Source organism: Mus musculus, chromosome 3 (assembly GCF_000001635.26).
Source record: "Mus musculus strain C57BL/6J chromosome 3, GRCm38.p6 C57BL/6J".
NCBI lineage: Eukaryota > Metazoa > Chordata > Mammalia > Rodentia > Muridae > Mus > Mus musculus.
This window is the reverse complement of record NC_000069.6, coordinates 35,828,053-35,848,121: the sequence shown is the minus strand read 5'-3', so window position 1 is coordinate 35,848,121 and position 20,069 is coordinate 35,828,053. Positions and strand designations below refer to the sequence as shown.

The following is a 20,069-nucleotide window of genomic DNA, read 5'->3' as shown; positions in this document are numbered from 1 at the left end:
CCAACCTCATATGTTCTTTAATTTAAGCATCCTTGTTTTAGGACTTAGTTTAACACAACTTTCCTTTAATTGTGTTCTGTGAGATGTTTACATAAACATTTCATTTTTAAAAGGAGGGGTTTCTGTGACTAAGTAAGTACTTTGGGAAATAATACATCAAAGCCTTAAACAGGCTTTTAGACGGTCAGGAACTGTGCTCAAGTCTCAGCTGGTAGAGCTTGAGACCGGCATTCTACAATTTCTGTCATTTTTTTCACATAATGTATTTCGGTCATATTCTTTCTTCTCCCCCAACTTCTCAAAGATTCTCCCTACTCACCCAACTTCATTTCTCTCTCCCTTAAAAAAAAAGCAAACACCCAGTAAGGTAAACCACACGCACATGCACGCACACACACACACACACACACACACACACACACACACACACACACACACACACACACTTTTGTGTTGACCAACTACTTAAAACCTGTTTCCCTTACCTGACCAAGAACCATGAACTACCTAGCACAGAAGGGACATACATTTATACTGAAGGAACCTGGAATCTGGGTGGTGCTGGCTTAGGCAGAAGGCTCTCATCAGTTCCCAGTCTGTGCTCCCACAAGCTCAAGCTTCGTCCCTGCAGGGAGGAGGCTCCCCTATGTGCTCCACACCAACAAATGTGGGCACTGCAGTCCATGCTAGTGCGGCCGAGTTCAGGTTAAATACCACTATTTCCAACTGGAAGGACTCTTTGAATTCTGTTTCTGACTTTTGAAGCATCCCTGAACAGTACAAACCCTGACTGTCAACTGAGGAAGGTGGTGGCAGCTGTCTGATGGGGCAACCTGGACTCATCTACTGAGTTGAGGGTAGAGTGAGGGTAAGGTAAGAAGTCAGAGCAGCATCGTGATGCACGGGGACACTGGGGGCTCAGCCTGTCGCTGGGCATGAAGGAAGTGCTTCTGGGCTGCTAGATAGAGTTAAGAAAAGCTTGAAAACAATCTAACAAACTAACTCTGTAACAGTTAAATCTAATAAGTTTTTTTAATCAGGAAGTATTTTCTATGTATTATATTTTTAATAATTCAGTTTTATCACAAGCATAACAGTATTATTACTTGAAGGACAGGATATTTAAAAAAGAAAACATAAAACTGATGTTTTAGCAATCCATTCAGGAAGTATTGAGCTATTCCAAGTACTTGAGAGGAAGGGCTTTGTCTGGAACTTCTAAGTTTAATGTCCCATATTCTGCTTATAGCTGCTGTTCAGCTTGCTGAGAAGGATCTTCTGAGAGTCACATCCACAGGTCACCTGGGTGTTTGTGTCCATCTATGTGCTGAAGAACGCTGGAATCTGTACCTGGATTCAGGTAGATGTCTTACATCACTTAAACCTATGGCTAAATGTTAAATCCTAGGCACCCAAGAGAGCAACATGTCAAAACTGTTATATAATATCCTCTTTTAGATTTAGTGAGTGAAATAAAAGTAGCCCCCCCTGCAAAAAATGAAAAGCAAAAGAAATAGTAACAACAAAGATTCAGGTGCATTGTAAATGGTGACTACTGTAAGCTATCTCTAGAAATCCCGCTCCCGATCCAGCAAACCATCCATAAAGCTTTTCTAGGCACATCACCTATCTCAGCATTCAGGCTCAGCTCAGGCAGAAGCTAGAGCCACAGGAGTCAAGTGCAACAGGGTGGGAACAGAGTTTCATTTCATTCAAAGTAACAAGAGGGAAGCTTTTTATTCTTTAGTATATATGAAAACCACAAAAAGTAATGGTGTGAGATGCCATTTTCTGTACCGTGACTAGCTTTGACTAGAGCAGACATTTTGATAATTAGCCTCACTCTCCAGCACACCCTCTTCACAAGTTCCTAGGCAATATCCCCAACCCCACCCCATCCCATGGCAACTTAACATGGCTATGGCTGCCTAGTGAAAAATATCCATCTTTTATAGACCTAAACTGAAATAAATTCTAACTTACTGCTCTTATTCCATAGTAATAGATGAATGCTGAGTTTTTGTTAGTTAACAAACAACTTCCTTAAATCTCATGTTAGAAAGCTGTCTTAACATCTTAAATATTTCATCTAATTTTATCAACTAATGGTTTTTTAAATTTTAAGTGAGAATTGTCAAGTTATTAAGGCTTTTACCCATAAATTATATATATATATATGAGAAACCTTGTCTAGATTTAAGGTTTGCTTTTAGAGAAATGTCTTCTTTTTTTTTAATATGAAAATAACAGCCATAAAGTATTGCTGACTTTCAATTTTTTTGCTAAGAATTCCAAGTTCTCAAGAAAAAGCAAGATTTTTATGTCATCATACAGCAGTTAGAGATAATTCAGGATGCCTGGCCATCTCATTCTAAAACCCCTGAAACTAGAATCTGTTTCCATCTTATATTTTTCTTCATCCCCTTTCTGTTCTCCTTCCTTCCATGTAAAACAAACACCTCCAAACTGGTAAAACTTTGAAAGACATTTACAAATGTAAATGAAATATTCCCATGTTTGTTTGGGAACTTTCTAGAGAGGTATTTCTACACATGTCTCATTTCAACCAAAAAATAAAAGTATAATAAAAACTATATTGAGTGGGAGCTGGGGAGAGGACTCAGCAGGCAAAACGCTTGCTGTGCAGGCATGAGGACTGCAGTGGAGTCCAGAATCCAAGGAGAAGCCCAGGGCGAGTGCCAGCCTGTCTGTAATCCCAGTACTGGGAAAGTGGAGACAGAGACTCCTGTTTCTAGAGTAAGCTGGCTGGCTAAACCAAATGAGATAGGGAACACCAAACTGAGAGACCCTGCTTCAGTGGATAAAGTGCAGAGACTGACCGATGACTCCAAGGACTGCCCTGGGAACTCCACACACCAACATGTCTAAGCACTCTTACACACGCACACACACTCCTCATATGCACACATACCATGAAAAGATAAAAGTAAATGAAAATTTATTTGATTATGTAAAGATTTTTATAACTGCCTTATTCCTATTTCAAAGGAAATATTTTATATAAATGATGTATTTATTAAAGTGATCCTTTAATAATATATGAATGGAAATTTATAGTTTGGGTAAGAAGGAAGTTTGCTTATAAATTTCAGGGTCTTGTGCAGCCCAGGCTGGCCTTGAACTTGCTATGTAGTCAAGGATGACATTGAACTTGTTCCTGATCTTTCTGACTCCATATCCTGAGGGCTAAGATTGACACTACATGCCATCATGCCCGTTTATGCAGTGGTGGGATTGAACCAGGGCTTTGTGCACGCTAGGCAAGTACTCTACAAACTGACTACATCCCCAGCCACCTAAATATAATCTTTTGTAACATACCAAATCAAAATGAAAATTTAGAATTCATTTGACTTTCTCCTGAATTACTACTACTGTTACTACTAATAATTGAGAACTAATTAACTGTCCTTTGTCCTCACTCAGGGCAATTCACCAAAGAAATCTAACTTTAAAATATGACTCATAAATAATTCATATTTTTCAAATTATTATACAAAATTTAAAGATTTATAGTCTTTAAATGACAATTATAGCCTAAGGAAAGATAGAATTATTGGTGATAAAATTTATAATTTCTACACACCAAAATATTGTTCATTCCCCAATTACGTCTAGAAGTTGCTTAGATTCATTCTTCAAAGGGGGAGTAAACTATTCCCCATAACTAGTTTTTAAATGTACTTTTTAGATTTACTTAGTCTGTGTATATGAGTGTTTTCCCTGTATGTATGTATGTATGTATGTGCACTCTGTACAGGCCTGAAGATGGCTCTGAGTCATCACATGGGTGCTAGGAACCAAACCCAGATCCTCTGCAAGAGCAGGAAGAACTGAGCCATCTCTTCAGCCCCAACAATCTTTTTTTTAATAGATAAAACTATGAAAATCTGAGAAGAATAAGTCTGCTAAATGACAGTTAATGGAAAGCTATTGACTAAATATAAGCACACTTGCTTATATTTAATAATTCAACTAAAAAGTCTAGATGGAGAACTTCAGTAACTCAGTGTCTATATTAAAATCTATAAAAATATAGATAATTTCAACTTCAAAGGGGATGATTTCAAAATGGGCAAGGCATGCCATTCTTTCAAAAACAGTGGAGAGGAGTAATTTCTTGAATGTCAGACAATAGGCTGTGAATATATCTTACTATGATAGCATCTGAGGTGAAACATGGTTTATCACTCTATATCCAAACAAATGTAAAATGAGAAATTCAGGGGTAAAAATAAAGAAAATTAAGGGATACAAACAAGGAAGAAAATTAAACCAAAGCAACATCTAAGGCACAGTGAAGAGTTGGTACACTGAAATGAAATGTGATGTGGATTCTCCATGGATGCCCCAAGCATGAGAATGCAGTGCACGCGTCCCCAGGAAGGCCCAGGAAAGTACTACCTAGTGCACGCAAGCACTGTCCTGCTGGCCACCAGCCTCAGCTAGCAGGTGCCTACTGTCCTCCCCTCTGTGCTGGCTCTCAGCAGGTTCATATGCTGAGCCGACTGAACCCTGATCTTCTTCCATCTAGAGGGACAGAAAAGCGGTAAGTCTCACATTCACAACAGTACTCTGACTGTATAGTTTAAAACCAAAGCAGTAAGTTGGGCCTACAGTCGGTGAGGCATAGACAAAAGGTCACAAACAGCACAGTTACTGTCACAGGACAGAAGGAGCCAAGGAGCTGCTTAGAGAAAGAATACAGCAAAGCAAACCATACGAAGCCATGAGTGCAAAGCTCTTAGAAGCACACGGGCTAGTAAAAATCAAGTCTCCTTTAGCTAAATTCTATTTCTTCTGTAAAATTCAGAGCCATCAGGACTTCAGCATTTATTTTCTCACCCGTACATCTTAGGACACTGCTCTACTTTTAACTGGACTGTAGAGCAGAAGGGCCATGTGACCTATAGACAGCACATGTGAAAAGGGTCATGATTTACTTGTTAACAAAACTAAATTATAAGTTTTCTCTAGGGAATACTTTTTAAAAAGATTTATCTTAATTTTCAAGTGTATGAGTGTTTTTGCCTGCTTGCATGTATGAGCCTGGCACCTGTGCAGGCCAGAGGATGGTTTTGGATCCCCTGAAACTGGAGTTACAAATGGTTGTGAGACACCATGTGGGTGCTGGGAACTGAACCTAAGCCCTCTGAAGAATAGCTACAGTGTTCTTAGCCACTGTCGCATCTCTATAGCCCGGGAAAGTCAACTCACTTCTCTCTGGCTTTGCTTAAGGATGGTTTGGGTTTTGTTTTTCTTTGTTGCTGATTTTAAGTTAACAGCATAAGAAACCATCCTGTGCTACATACGAACCTAGAATCCTAGCCAGACACTAGGAGCCCTGTGTGTGCTCCCCACACTCAGGCTGGCTGCAGGCTGCCAGAGGACAGGAGCTCCTCCTCTGTGACACCTGATCCAAAGACCCTGCTTTCATGGTACACTCTCGGAATGAGAGTGTTAATCTTAGCAGATTAACACTTTATTACAATATATAACACCTGGGATTTCTATAGTTTTCTTTCCTCATTCTTTTATGTCTACTATTAGTTTTTAAAAGGGCTTGATTTACACCAACACGTATAAAACTATAAATTCATAACCATATAATTAATCACAATTCAAGTTATCTTCTCTTATCAAGAGCTGCCCAGTGTTCTTTTATATAACAAACTCTCCTACTAGCAGAATTAAAAACTAGAAGCTCAAATGTATGATAGATAGCCACTGATTATAGGCAATCAGTTATTGATAAGTGGGATATACATATTTGCTCAACCAGAAGTAAAAACAAATTTTTACACTTGAGTTTAGTTCTTGGAAATATGAAAACAGTTACCACACATTTACAATTCATAGTTACTGTGGTTGTCATTTAAACATGTGAAAAAATTTAAAGCCAATAATAAAAACATAAAAAGGTTAGTAAAACTTCAAAATACCTTTTAAATTATAAACTCATACTATATCACCTAAAAGGTTAAATAATGTTATATCATAGCTACTCATTTGATTACATAAATATAGACAAACTAGAAATTTGGAGAATAAAAATAATTAAACATATACATAATTGTCAAACTGGTTGCAAATGTCTTTAATCCCAGCATTCACAAAGCAGAAGCAGGTAGATCTCTGTGAGTTTTGAGGCCAGCCTGGTCTACATAGTGAGTTCCAGTCCAGCCAGAAATCCTGTCTCAAAACAAAAAAATCAACCAACTAACCAACCAATAAATATATGTGTCTCAGTGTGTATATGTATATACACACATACATACATACACATACATATTGACATGTTGCTATATGATCAAAAGTACTAGGATTTCAGCTTTCATTTTCTTCTATCAAAAGACATTTTGAGACTAGTAGTTGTTTTTTATAAACTTAAAAATTGGCATGGCTGTGGAGATTCAGTTAAATATAAGAATGAATATATATATATATATATATATATATATATATATATATATATATATATGCAGTAAAGAACAGCAAGGATATGAGATACTTATGCAGCCACTACAATATACAAAGACACACACACACACAGACACAGACACACACACACCTGTATTTATATTACAGATTAAGGCAAGACAAAAACCCAGCCACTCTCACTTCCAGGTAGTTACTTAAACTTAAGTTTAACCTCGTAGACGATAGCTTTTAACTACGGAACATGCAGGAGCATTCTTACATATGACTACGACAAGCAGAAGCATTAGAATTATGCTGGAAAAGATAGGTATAAAAATATGTAACAAGGTACAGCTCTCTCCTCTTATGATCAATTTCCATCTAAATTTTCTTCTTGAAGAATGGATATTATTTTTAAGTTTTAGTATACATATTAATTAAGGTCAAATTAGAGACAGAGCTGTGCATGCTTGACTCTTTATTGATGCATCTGCCCATCTTTTGGATATTACTTAGTTGACCTTTGGCATGCATAAGGGTTAACAAGGTTCTACTCCTACTCTACCTAAGTTTGCCCAGCTGATTCCTTGCCCTCGACAAAGGCTGCAGTGCGATGAACTCGTCACTTAAAGCCACTGTGTTGGAGTACATCTATAAGTGGACAGAAAAGGGATGGGACACACACAAGTCAGTGAGCTGTAGTCATTACCTAGGAGACAGACACAGGACAAGCTCTGTAAATACCAAACACCTGTTCCCACAAGAGCAGGAAATACACATGGTATACACATGAGTGATATTTGTAGGATGTTGGCCTTGCCATAAGAAAATTTACTGTTCACTTTTAAAACTGGAAGGAAAAAAGCACTTAGACAACTGCTGGCAGCTCTCCTTTTGATTTGACATTTCTTGCTATCTGATAATGTAGGAGCCATCTCTCCATCATTTGTAACGAGAAGGAACAGTAGAAGCTGAAATGACCACTGCTTACAGCAAAGGGATAATATTATACTTGAGATATAAATGACATATACTGTCCCAGTATTAAAAGAGAAGAGAAGAAAACCACAGATGACAGCAACAGTCTAGAAGGCCTATGAATGCAAGTAAAACTTCCCTTCCCTTCCCAATGAAAGCAAGGAGAACATCTCATTAATCATTTGGATATTAATTTACATAGCAAGAAGGGAAAATTATTCTGATTTCACAAATGATAAAATGCCTTATAAATTCCCTTTTTAATAAATTTAACTTATGTTAAAACAAGTATATGGAGTATTTTTCAATCTTTTTGCTTAAAAACACAAAGCATCAAATATTTCCTCTATGATACTTTAAAACAAGGATACAGAAAAAGTAATAATAAGTAATATCATAGCTTTTGGATCAGTAAGCAATCTCTTTGCAAATACATTTGAAGCTTTCAAATCATAGAACAATTAATGACAAATGTAAATAAAGATTAATATGGTATTACTCCAAAGTTTTGAGGGAAAATATAGACCACAAGGTAAGTCAAACTACCTCCAAAGAAGTCTACAATGTGGAGCCAGAATGACTGCTATGTGCACATATACTTGTGCTGAGGAACTGAGTTCAGCTCCCTGCACCCACTTTGGGTGGATCACAACCACCTGTAGCTCCAACTCCAGGAATACAGTACCCTCTTCTGGTCTCCAAGGACACCTACTGCCCCATACATATACCAATAGTTGAAAACTAAAAACAAAATATTTTATTTGAAAAACCTAAGCAAGTATAATAAACAAATTAAGAGAAATACCTTGATATAAATATTTATTTCTGCATATTAAAAATAAGACACAGCTTTCTGGTGTAGATTTACATAATATGTTATAGAATGGAAGTCTGTCCCTGTTAGTGCACATAAACACAGTCAGACACAGAAATCATGTGACTCCTTTCAGCACCATTAAGAAATCATTGTTTCAATTAATACACTCATTTTCACCACCTTAGATTGCACCAAAATATACATTCAGTAGAATTATATTACCAAACTAAGTCATGAGCAATAAATGCTGATGTAAGCAATGGGACTGTTTCTTTACCATTTACTGTGCTTAAACATTCTTTCACTTAATCTTTACTGCAGAGGGATTGAAAGACGTTTCAATCATAATTTTATCAATAAGGAAAGTGTGGCATAGCTGGCAGCTAAAATAGTATTGGTCCCCAAATATCATATCCTTAAGCACTGGCATATTGCTAATGTCTGCTGTAGTTTAGAGACATGGTCACTAAACTATAATTATAATTACTAGCAGCCATAAAAATTAATAGGAAAAATATGAAAAAAATTAAAAGTACCACACTTAAAATGTTAGAAAACACTTTAATACAGGAATAGGCATTTTATAATATAAAAATAATATGTAATTAATTATAGTTATCCATCACTAACTGTTCTAACTGAAGAGTTACTGAACATGGAAAGAGCCTTACCTGTGCCTTTTCTGTACTTGTAGGATGAAGCTGTCGATCAAACACTTTCTTCACAACATCAATGAATAGACATGTAACAACCATGAGGAGTATGGCAAACCAAGCTGACCCACTTGACAGGAGCTGAATAAATACAAAGTACATATTCTGGGAGCCCAAAAATGGCCTGCAAAGAAAGACAGAGACTTATTAAAGGGAGCACTAGCTGTGCACAGTATCATATGCCAGTAACATAAATACTTGCAAGACTACGGAGAAGAAACTTGAGTTTCAGGCCTACATAGGGAGACACTGTTTTAGAAACAAGCGAAATAAAAACTCAAAGAGTTAAATCAAGACATCACCAAAACTCAAATAACTTAAAATAACAACTTTAAGAGTGCCAGGGAATTTTTCTAAATTGAATCTGGAAGAACTTACATAAACTAACAAAATAGGCTATGTTAAAATGTAAAATCCAGATGAAGTATTTTACTAATTATACCTTTTTCCTAATAGGGAAATGGCAAGCATAGATAACTAGATAACCCCAGTTTCCTAGCAAGTTATAAAAAGAATAATAAAGAATAGAGTAATGGAGACTATAGAAATAAAAAAACCAAGAAATAAGTATGTAAAAACTTTTTTTTCTATTGGTTAAAAAACAAACAAAAAATCTGGGCTAATGAGATGGCTTCGCTGGGTAAAGCACACACTGCCCCAGCCTAACAACTTGAGTTCTGTCCCTGGAGCCCAGTAAAGGTAGAATGAGAGAACCAATGCCCTCTGACATCACATATGTGCTGGGGCACAGAGCCTGACACCCCAGCCTCCAGCAACACCACCAGAACAACCTCCTGATTATCCAAATCTCAGAACGAAAGCCCAGCTTTTCTTTATACACACTCAGAAACTCAGATCATGGTATTATGAAGGTATTCTTTTTTCTTTTTTTAAATATCCTAATTGTAAGAAACTATAGGAAAAAATAAAAACAGGGAAAGGTTTACACAAAACAATATACATAAGTGTGTTCTTTAACGATCCTTTCATGGAAGTTGATGATCAACAGATTCGAGTTCTTTGTGCTTACCTTTAGAAAGTTTTGCCCTGGTAAGTGGACCTAAGGTACAATAGACACATGGAATACATATGCTCTCCAAAAAAAAAGAAAAAGTGTCAGTCAACCATCAGGTACTACAGAAAGCTTAGGGAAGGAGGCATGACTTACTAATCTCCCAGAATCCACTAATGAGCTACATTTAATGAAGATGAAGCATACTGTTAACTTTTGAGAGAGATGTTACCAACAAAAAGTTAACAGGTTCTATGACTTACTGCATGAGTGAGTAAGTAATTTAAAACTAATATGGTTAGCATAAAGACCATTTCTATGAAGTCAGACTAACGGTTTGTAGTAAAGCTTTCTTCTGGTTTTACCTTTATGACCAAGAGACTCAGTTTTCATGTAGAAAAATGAGTACAATGGGATTATTGTGAATATATATCAACTCACAAGAATGAACTTATCAGCATAATGTTTTTATAAACTATTATGAGCAGAATTTTGGTCGTCAAGAAGCCAATCACAATAAATGTTCATTATTGTTAAATCAACACAATTAAGACATAGTGTAGCCACTTACCAGAGAATTCCACCATAAAACAAAGAAAATATAAAATAAAATATAATAGATCCCCAGGTAACAAGATGGTTGATCCAAGTCCAGAAATGAGTTTCCAATGCCATCTAAAAAAAAAAAAAGTGCCTTAGAAATATAAAATAAAATAATAGTTTAACTTGTCAATTATAGCTGTTTTTAGCCCTGAGGACTGGTTCCATAGAAGACACAGTATCAATGAAACAGTCTTAGTAGGAAATATTGGAATATTTTCCTTCTGAGGGAAAGCAGTATTGAAATATCATGCGATGACAGACATTACCTCAACTCTATGGCACACACAAAAAAATCCCTGTTATTTTAGATAATATACAGTGAATCCAAATCTCAGTAATTTGTAGCCAAAATCATATGAAGCTTTCCAAAATGATGGACAAGAAGAAAAATTTTACAGCAAAATTTAAATAAATGATTAAAATTTAGCAAGACCATGTACTGTTGAAAAGCCAAAAGGGAAACTATGTCTAGCTAAAAGCTGAAGTAAGATACACAGAACAAGTGCACACAGGTTTCTAATATCATACCATACCTTTACTGTGACTGTAATAACCATGACTGTGAAGACCAAAGTACCAAATGTCCAGTTTCCAAACATCTAAACACAAGGAACAGACTAATACGTTAGTTATCAGCATAGTGTTAACTCCACTATAAGGTAAAAGTAATTTTACTCTTTACAAAAAGTATCTGAATTATTTAAGACAGATATACACATGAACTCTGATTATATTAATAAAGTGACAAGGACAAAAACAATTGAAGCCTTATTGTGATAACTATTCTGAACAATGGCCCTTTGGGTAATATATACAAGCAGAAACATAAAGATGGCTCAGAATGCAGAATGTCTTTATTAAGACTGTTTTTACTTAGGATGATACAGTGTGCTGTTGTATTCCTGTCCCCATGTAAAAATGATAACAACACCTTGCTTGACCTTAGTCATTTTCTGAACTATTTCTAACTAGAAGTTATAGTAAAACATTTGCTACAGTGCATCTAGATAGAAAAATCTAAGTAAACAAAAAAGAAAAAAAATTAAACTTAAAACCAGTATCTGGGGAAAAAAAGACAATGGCCAATGGAACTATCTTGCAAAGGGTTCCATGTAAATACTGCAAGTAGTATCAGGCAGAAGCACTCTTTTGGTCTTTAGAGTACAAACTTATAGTCTATCACACATGCAGAATCCCCCCCAAAATTTCAGATGTTATTTCCATACTAAGATTCTAAGTATGCAGATTTTATGAATTTAACTTACATAGCTCTAAATCTCGACACTCACTTAGAACTTATGTAAAGGCTGATTGCTTTTAATGTCTATGTCTCTATCAGCAATTACCTGACAAATTACTGAAGCTCCCTGACTTTCACACCATTTTAAAAAAAGATTTATTATTATTATTATTATAATACATAAGTACACTATAGCTGATTTCAGACGCGCCAGAAGAGGATGTTGTCATTATGGGTGGTTGTGAGCCACCATGTGGTTGCTGGGATTTGAACTCAGGACCTTCAGAAGAGCAGACAGTGCTCTTCCCCGCTGAGCCATCTCCCCAGCCCTCACATCATTTTTAAAATGATGATAAGTGACATTCAAAGTATGCAGAATGGACAAAGTATCTGGTGTATAAAAGCGAATGGTAAACACACACTGCTTATTAATAATGGAACATCAATTTACATTCCTTTGAGGGTACCTTGCAGATTTCCAAGCAGACTCATATAGAAATCATACTGAATCTATGTTTATTTCTCACTTTTTTAGGTATGCAGACTTGGAAATTCCAAAAATCAATGGCTATCAACTGAAGTCCTGAGTGGCAGTGTTTCAGGGCTACAGCAGCAAGCACTATGATATAAGCAGGCAACTTCAACCCGGAACTGCTAAGACTGTGGGCCTAATCCCGAGGATCTGGTCTCACTTAAGGCAGGCCATGTCCTATTTCCACAGAAAGGAGGGAGGCAGCATTTCGCCTGCATACATCACATCGGGTGCCCTGTTTTGGAGTGAGGGGTGAGCTCATGAAGACCCAACTCTTCCCACTCTGACGTCCCCCTGAACTCAGCGGAGGCAGGGGGCGCTTGGGGGTTGGGCTAAGCAAAAGTGATTTAAGCTTACATTCTTTTCAACATTATTAACGGTTTCAAACATTTGCGAAACATGTTTTACCTGACCATTTCCAAGCAAAGATGTATCCTTCCCCACTAGAAAGTAGGATCCAAAGAAGAAAATGAAGGCATGGCTGAAACCCAGGACGGTCCAGTAAAGAAATGCTTTAATGCTCAAGAGACCGTTTTTACTAATGTCCCTGCAATTAGTTGTAAAAAGAAAAATCAACACATTAGGGTTCATTTTATCTTCTAAACTAATTTAACTAATAATTTATGAATTTTAAGATGGCTAAAAAATATCAGCAAAAAGAACAAACTAAATTTACAAACCTTTCTAATAATAACAAGTATCTTGATAACAGCTCAGAATTCAATAAATTCAAGTATCTTTTCATTTGATAATAACCCATGATACAGGCAGAGTACTTCAGTGTAACTGTGAAAACCTGATTATCTGTCTTACATTCTGTTCTCATTGAGCCACACTGCCAGGATGATCTCTGGTAAGATACAGGCTGGGTTCAGCACCAAGGTTCCTCAGTGTCTTCATTGCAGAAGTTAATTGTGAGGAGGGTAACAGACCTTCCTAGATATTCTGGTAAGGCAGAGCAAGCTTCCCTCACATGACTGGCTGTGTCTGCAACTGGAGCTCTCCAGCCTCCCTGACAATTTATGCCGATCATGGCTTAGTCCTCACAGACTCAACATCTCTAGGATCACCTGGTTGGGAGTTCTGGAAAGAGCAAGAACTACTGTCTTTCACTTGCACTTTACTTTAATTGGCACTCATAAATTATGTAATATGAAAATATAAACTAACTTTTAAAGAAGCTCTAGATGCTAGTAACAACTGAATAACTACTCTTGTGTACAACAGTTTAAGGACAGAAGTGCTTATTCCTAAAAACACTGGAAATTTACTGAGAATTTCTCTTTAACATTGAAAAACTTTAACCCATCCAACAACTATGCTTTACACTACCTAGACATATCCACTAATAGACGATACGTACCGATAGAGGGTAGGCTTGCTCTGTAATACGTGTGGGTCTATATGTTGTTCCACAAGACTATATATGAGAACAGGTAGGGAAGTAAAACAGATATTGTATAAAGTCAGGTACACGCTGTCATACAGTGTCTAAAAAGAGAATAGATTGGAGAAAATTTGAGATTCTAGATTATATATTCTATTGTATACATAGTAATGGGAAAATATTAAAAATAAGTACCTTAATTTTTCAATTTATACCAAAATCCCTTTATAAGAATTTCAATTAATAAACATGTTTTGTTTTAGAATAGAACATATACTATTCCTAGAGCTATGTTGTCTGGGGGACTGAACGTTTTTTTCAGTGTAGTAAACTGGATTTCCATCTCAAGACTCTTAAGTTGGTCAGGGTGGCACAGGTTAACAGTTCTCCTCCATGCATCCTGGGTTCCTAGGTAGGTCTCTGAGGTACACCCCCTACCCCCACCTTCCATCTTCTATACAGCTTACAGTATGGAAACCTCTCTTTTTCCATAGAAGCTATTTTTTTTTTTGAATGGCTAAGTCCTTGGTGCCATCATCGTCCTCTCAAGTGTAGCAGCTGGTATGGCTGCTACGAATGCTTCATATTTATAGCTTTTGTCTCAGGTCATCACTATGCTGAGGGGGCTTTGTCAACCTCACACAAATCAGACATGGGAGAAGAAGAACATTTTTAGAATTACACCTACATGCCAGAAAGGGCATCAGATCCCTTTATAGATGGTCATGAGCCACCATGTGGTTGATGGGAACTGAATTCAGGACCTCTTGAAGAGCAGCCACTGTGTTTTACTTCTGAGCCATCTCACCCCCCCCCCCCCCCCAGAGAAAAGGGAACCTTATTATAGAAAATGCCTCCATACTCTTGGCCAGTAGTCAGTCTATGGATAATGCCTGATTAATGATGCAGGCCACTGTGTATCGTGCCATCCCTGGGCAGGTGTTTCTGGGTTTTATAAGGAAGCAGGCAGAGCAAACCATGAGTGAACAAGCCAAGAAACAGTGCCTACGCGTCACATCTTTGCCACCAGTGGAAATTTAACCCCATAAGCCACTTGGGGAGTAGAGGCAAGAGGACCAGTTCAAAATCATCCTGACTGCACCATAGGAGGAAATCACCCTGGCTGCACCCCTGACTGCACCATAGGAGGAAAGCACAAACTCCGTAAAACCTTCATGAACACACAAATCAAGAGTTAATGATTTAATGTCAATTTGAAAAGTCCACAATTAACATATATTTTGGTATTAATAGTAATCACAAATTAAAGCCAGAATAAATATTATGAATGCTAGGTGGATTAAGTAACTATACCTAGTTACTTGCAGGACAAAGGAAAATGAAGTCTGTTTAAATACTTGTTAAGACTTGAACACATTAACTTTCTGAATGGACAAACACAAGCCTGTTTTACTTACTTGTTGAGAAAACAAACAGTAGAACTGATATAAAAACTGGGGTGTGATAAAGCACACATTCTGGAAAAGAAGATGGGAAGGGATTCAAACAGTGATGACCACAGAGACAGAGATCTTAAATGGTTACAAATGCCTAGAAAGAATGTCTTAGCTGACACCTACTTTAAGATGCATTTTCCCTAAGGACACACTCACGTAAAGTGAGAACACAGAATTCTCTCATTTTATTAAATCATGTCTAGAAGCTACTTAGAGAATCATACAGATATTATAATGAAAGTTCTCAGTTTCCATCAGTCCTAAGCAATGAAAGTTCTATTTAAACTCTTAGTCCATAATATCATAGATATTATATGTAACAGCTGCTTGAATTTCAGGACTATAAGAATTTTATACTGCCAAACTATTTAAAGCATAAAGTGGAACTAGCAGAGGATCTTACTGTCTTGGTATTTCTCATATGACAAGTGAAGCAAGAACAAGGTAGAAGAGCACTGTCCACACCTGTCTATAGTAACCATCAGTCTACTCTCATCACAGGCGAAAGCCAGAACAATAGGCTAGAAGAAAACGGTCATATCCGTTTATGGTGATATACATAGTTGTGTCTATCATCTTACAACTATTAATTACAGGAACACACACAACAAGAGATATTCTGGTATGGTAAATGTTTATTAGCAGAGACACAAAACATGGATTCACTGAATCCCACCTTCCTTAAAAGGGTTCTAATGAGAGAATGGTGTTTCAGCATTACCATCTGTTTTATCATATAAAGAACCCTCCATAACTGAGAGGCCCGTGCAGTTACTACCACAGGACCACCCTTAAAACCAAAAAGGATTAAGGACTCTGCTATAAATTCATGAAATTAGGTTTAATTACAGGTATTACTAAGCAAACATAAAATAGCTTTAAGGAAATTAAATTTATTGTAGCTAAATTTGCACAAAATAATAAAATTTAAGTATAAATTTTGATGCTTGATAAATTTATAAACCATAAGATTAGAGAACTTTCCCAAAAAGCAGATGTTTGTGTGCTCTCCTGCTTTTGACATTTACTTCCTATGTATGTGAGAGAGACAGGGCTGCTGAGTGGAGACTGAGAGTGAGCAAGTCTACATCCTGGCACGTATGTGAAAGCCAGAGGACAACTTACAGTCGCTCTCTCCTTCTATTGTGGAGTTCTCTCTCATGGGGTCCTAGGTTTGAATTCATGGTGTCAGGCTTATTTGCAATGAACCCTTTCATTGACCCAGAAATTCTTTTGTGGCCTTTTTAAGCAATCCTATCACGTTGTGTCCAGTGGCAACCACTGTCTACCAGCAATAAATTTATTTATAAAATAGTTATTTTTGTTTAAAGAAACTATTTTAAGAATAATTTGAATATTTGTAATATTCTTAAATTGGAATTTCAAGTTAAAATATCAATAATTGATTCTTATAATACAACAAAACTTACCTTATAAAAAAAATACTGTACAAGGGTAGCTATTCTAATATAATAAAAATGACCGTGAACAAAAAGTAATTTGGAGAGAAATTTAAATCTAGCTATTGCATAGTCACTGTTTCTTGCAGCTTGTCTTCCCTCTTTACCCATGATTCCTGCAATAAAGATGAGAAGGAATGTTCACTAATAATCAAAGTGTAATTTTTACAATATATATAGCACTCTGATCTATTTATAGTTGCTATAGCTGCACTTAGGCACTAAATTCTAATAGACAGCAGTTAGCAGCTATCTAAAAAGGCTATTCTATTTAAACATGCTTAATATAAAAGCTAACTACATACTAGACATGTAAAATTTTAAGGACGCAGAAGACAGCAAGTATAACATAACCCTGACATGCTCAGCTCTAGCCGCGGCATCATCAGCCATGCACTGATGAGCATAAAGCGCTTTAGTGAGCATAAAGCCTTTAGTGCGCAAACGGCTCCAGGACGCCTTCACTCACTCACCAGGTGAGTGATTCTAAAGAGACTCAAATTCAGGAATTTCAACACAACAAAAAATAAGCACATTTTTTTTTAACAACTTTAAGCTGTGGTGTATAAGCAGTATTTTTAAAGTAAATAGATTTCTATAAATTTTCAATGGATTAGAAAAATACGTAAAAATTGTACACCCTGAAAACAATTTACCACTTTATCTGGAAAATAAAAGTCATCTTAAAAAAAACCCCACCTACTTTCATAACATTTTATTTATATTTTAAATTACAACTGACCATAATAAATGATATAACAAGTAGCCATGACGGTGTGTGTGTGTGTGTGTGTGTGTGTGTGTGTGTGTAGGACTGGGATGAGGAACTATTGGAGGGCAGACCAGGAGAGGGATAACGACTGGACTGAAAAAAAAAAAGATTAAAGATAATTAAAAAGAACAACAACTTGTTTTCAGGGACTTTGTTCCCTCTGTCACACATGGTGATCTCTTCCTTACAGTCAACTACATTTCTTGGTGTGATATTGTGCTTCAAATGTCTTTTCATAACTCAAATAACAATATTTATTACTCATAAAAATTTCTTCAGTTACCTTTTAAGACCTTTAGAATTACTTACATCCTTACTCCATCTGGAATTAGTTTTGATAAAGGTAGTAAAAAAAGACATAGCCGGGCGTGGTGACACATGCCTTTAATCCCAGCACTCGGGAGGCAGAGGCAGGCAGATTTCTGACTTCGAGGCCAGCCTGGTCTACAAAGTGAGTTCCAGGACAGCCAGGGCTACACAGAGAAACCCTGTCTCAAGAAACAAACAACAACAACAACAACAAAAAAGACTAATTTCATTTTACGAAACAAGAAACTTGCTGTTGCTTACTTACTGAAGCTTTAAGTATTTCCTTTGCTATATATTAAGCAATGTTTCCTTGTGTCTGTGTGCATGTGTGTATACACATTTGCCAATGTATACAAGTAGTGGACAGACATGGATACAAAGCACCAGTATCACTCAACAATGCATTTTGGCAAAGAGTTTCTCAGTGAACCTGGGCTTGCTGTTTAAGCTAAACACAGCTCTGTGGACCCCACCCCATCCCAGTCACTCCGTTTCTAGCCAAGTGCTGCTGCTTGGGTTATAGATTTGCACTATGGCTGGATTTTATGCGGGTACTAGAAAGTTGGCCTTATCTGCTCAGCCTGTCTAGCCATCGCGTCACTTAGCAGGCCATCTCCACAGCCCCCAAATCAGTTTTATATTCTTAGTATAAAGTTATTTAAAATTACAATTGAGATTTACTGGAAATAGTTTAGAAACCACAAAGAAGGATGAAGTTTCAAAATTAATATTTATTATCCCAAAGAGGAGGGGTTGATTTTAAGACATACAACGATCCAGCCTCAAGTCTAGCCATCATACACACCATGAAGACGCTTCCTGGACAAGGCTGACTCCTCTAAGCTAGAACTTTATCCCTCAGAGGAGCTACACATGGTCCTCACACTTCCATAACAGTGACAGATCAGAGTAGATGAAATACTAAATCACTCATTGCTGAACCACTGCCAATAGCAATAATCCACTAAGTCCAATGAAAGAATTCTGTAATAACAGGAAGAAAGACAATGTTGGGGGAGGGGTAACCACATATGATCTTATGAGTATAGAAAATAATATGTAAGTAAAATCAGGAAACTATCAGAATCTTTTTTATGTTCTACCAGTTTGGGGTAATTCTTTTTTCTAAAATTGTCCTCAAAATGCAAACTATAGGGCAGAAGGACGGGGGAGGGTGGGTTGGGGAGCACCCTCTAGAGGGAGGGGACAGGGATGGGATAGAGGGTTTCCAAAGGGGAGACCTGGAAAGGGGAAAACATTTGAAATATAAATAGAGAAAATATCCAATCAAAAAATGCAAACCATAATTTTTAGTGGTAATAATAAAAATAATAAAGTAATCATAATTATAAAATATGAATGTTTAAAACCTTGAGAGTAACTATGTATGTTAGAAAAGATAAAATGATGTAAGAAAGTTCTTTGTGAGGTAAAAAATGGGATTTAAAAATAAATTTTATTATTGACTAAGCAAAGACAAACCACTAATACATTACTTCCGTTAATATTCTAAACTAAAATATTATAAATAGTAGGTTAAATAATAATTGGTTTCTTATGGGGATACATTGTCATGTAATGTCACATTGTATTTGTTTTCATTTCATATACTGGACATTGTACTTTACCAAAAGGAAAATTCAAAACTACCAAGTTTTAAATATACCCATTTTAAAATTCAAGAAAAAGTCAATTACCTATGCCAACATGCGCTTCTTGTATCATGCTTACATCATTAGCACCATCACCAACAGCCAGTGTTATCGGTTTCTCAGGAGAGATTTTTATCAGTCTTATTACCTGAAAAACATACATTGAATTCTTTATTCATTCTTTATGATTAAATTTCAATTTTCCTGTATTTGTGCAATGCCCTCAATCTGAAATCGTCTGTAGTAGTGTGGTGGTAAAGAAGACATTTAACTCCATGCTAGATGCAATAAGGTTCACTTTCAGAGGGGTATGGAGATTAAGGGTTTAAGAATGTCTTTCAGAAAGTAGTTTACAGCTTGGATTTTAGGAAGAGAAGAACTTTTTTAAATGTATTCTAAAAGTTTTATAAGACTAACAACTTATTTAAATAAATATACTCATTGAGTTGTCAGACAAAATTCTCCAGAAAGAAAATACTCTATTTGATAAAAAGACATATATTTAGTCTGATTAGCTAAATCTTAAGATTTAAGAAAATGTTATAATTAAGGAAGTCAAAACAAGTTTATATAGAATTCTTTTAAAAATCCTTTAGAAACCTGTGTGTTTGGGGGAGGAGGGTGTGTCCATGAGATGGTCGGTGTTTGGGGGAGGAGGGTGTGTCCATGAGATGGTCGGTGTTTGGGGGAGGAGGG

The 20,069-nt window shown here is 36.5% G+C and overlaps 1 protein-coding gene across 12 annotated transcripts in view; it reads right to left on the bottom strand.

The window, feature by feature from the left end:
• Positions 1-20,069, bottom strand: part of Atp11b (ATPase, class VI, type 11B) — a 102,233-nt gene that overhangs the window by 8,155 nt on the left and 74,009 nt on the right. For 5 of the 12 annotated variants that reach the window (XM_006535567.3, NM_029570.4, XM_030252871.1 and 2 more), the window contains 8 exons: positions 19,419-19,521; positions 16,611-16,756; positions 15,142-15,201; positions 13,700-13,827; positions 12,745-12,883; positions 11,098-11,163; positions 10,533-10,636; positions 8,908-9,073 (listed from right to left, as the gene is read on the bottom strand). In XM_006535567.3, coding sequence (XP_006535630.1) covers positions 8,908-9,073; positions 10,533-10,636; positions 11,098-11,163; positions 12,745-12,883; positions 13,700-13,827; positions 15,142-15,201; positions 16,611-16,756; positions 19,419-19,521 — 912 coding nt within the window. Of the gene's footprint in view, positions 1-4,425; positions 4,552-7,006; positions 7,093-8,907; positions 9,074-10,532; positions 10,637-11,097; positions 11,164-12,744; positions 12,884-13,699; positions 13,828-15,141; positions 15,202-16,610; positions 16,757-18,432; positions 18,706-19,418; positions 19,522-20,069 lie in introns of those variants that run through there. The other 7 variants (XR_001783770.2, NR_151627.1, XR_001783771.2 and 4 more) reach the window with 5 other exon arrangements.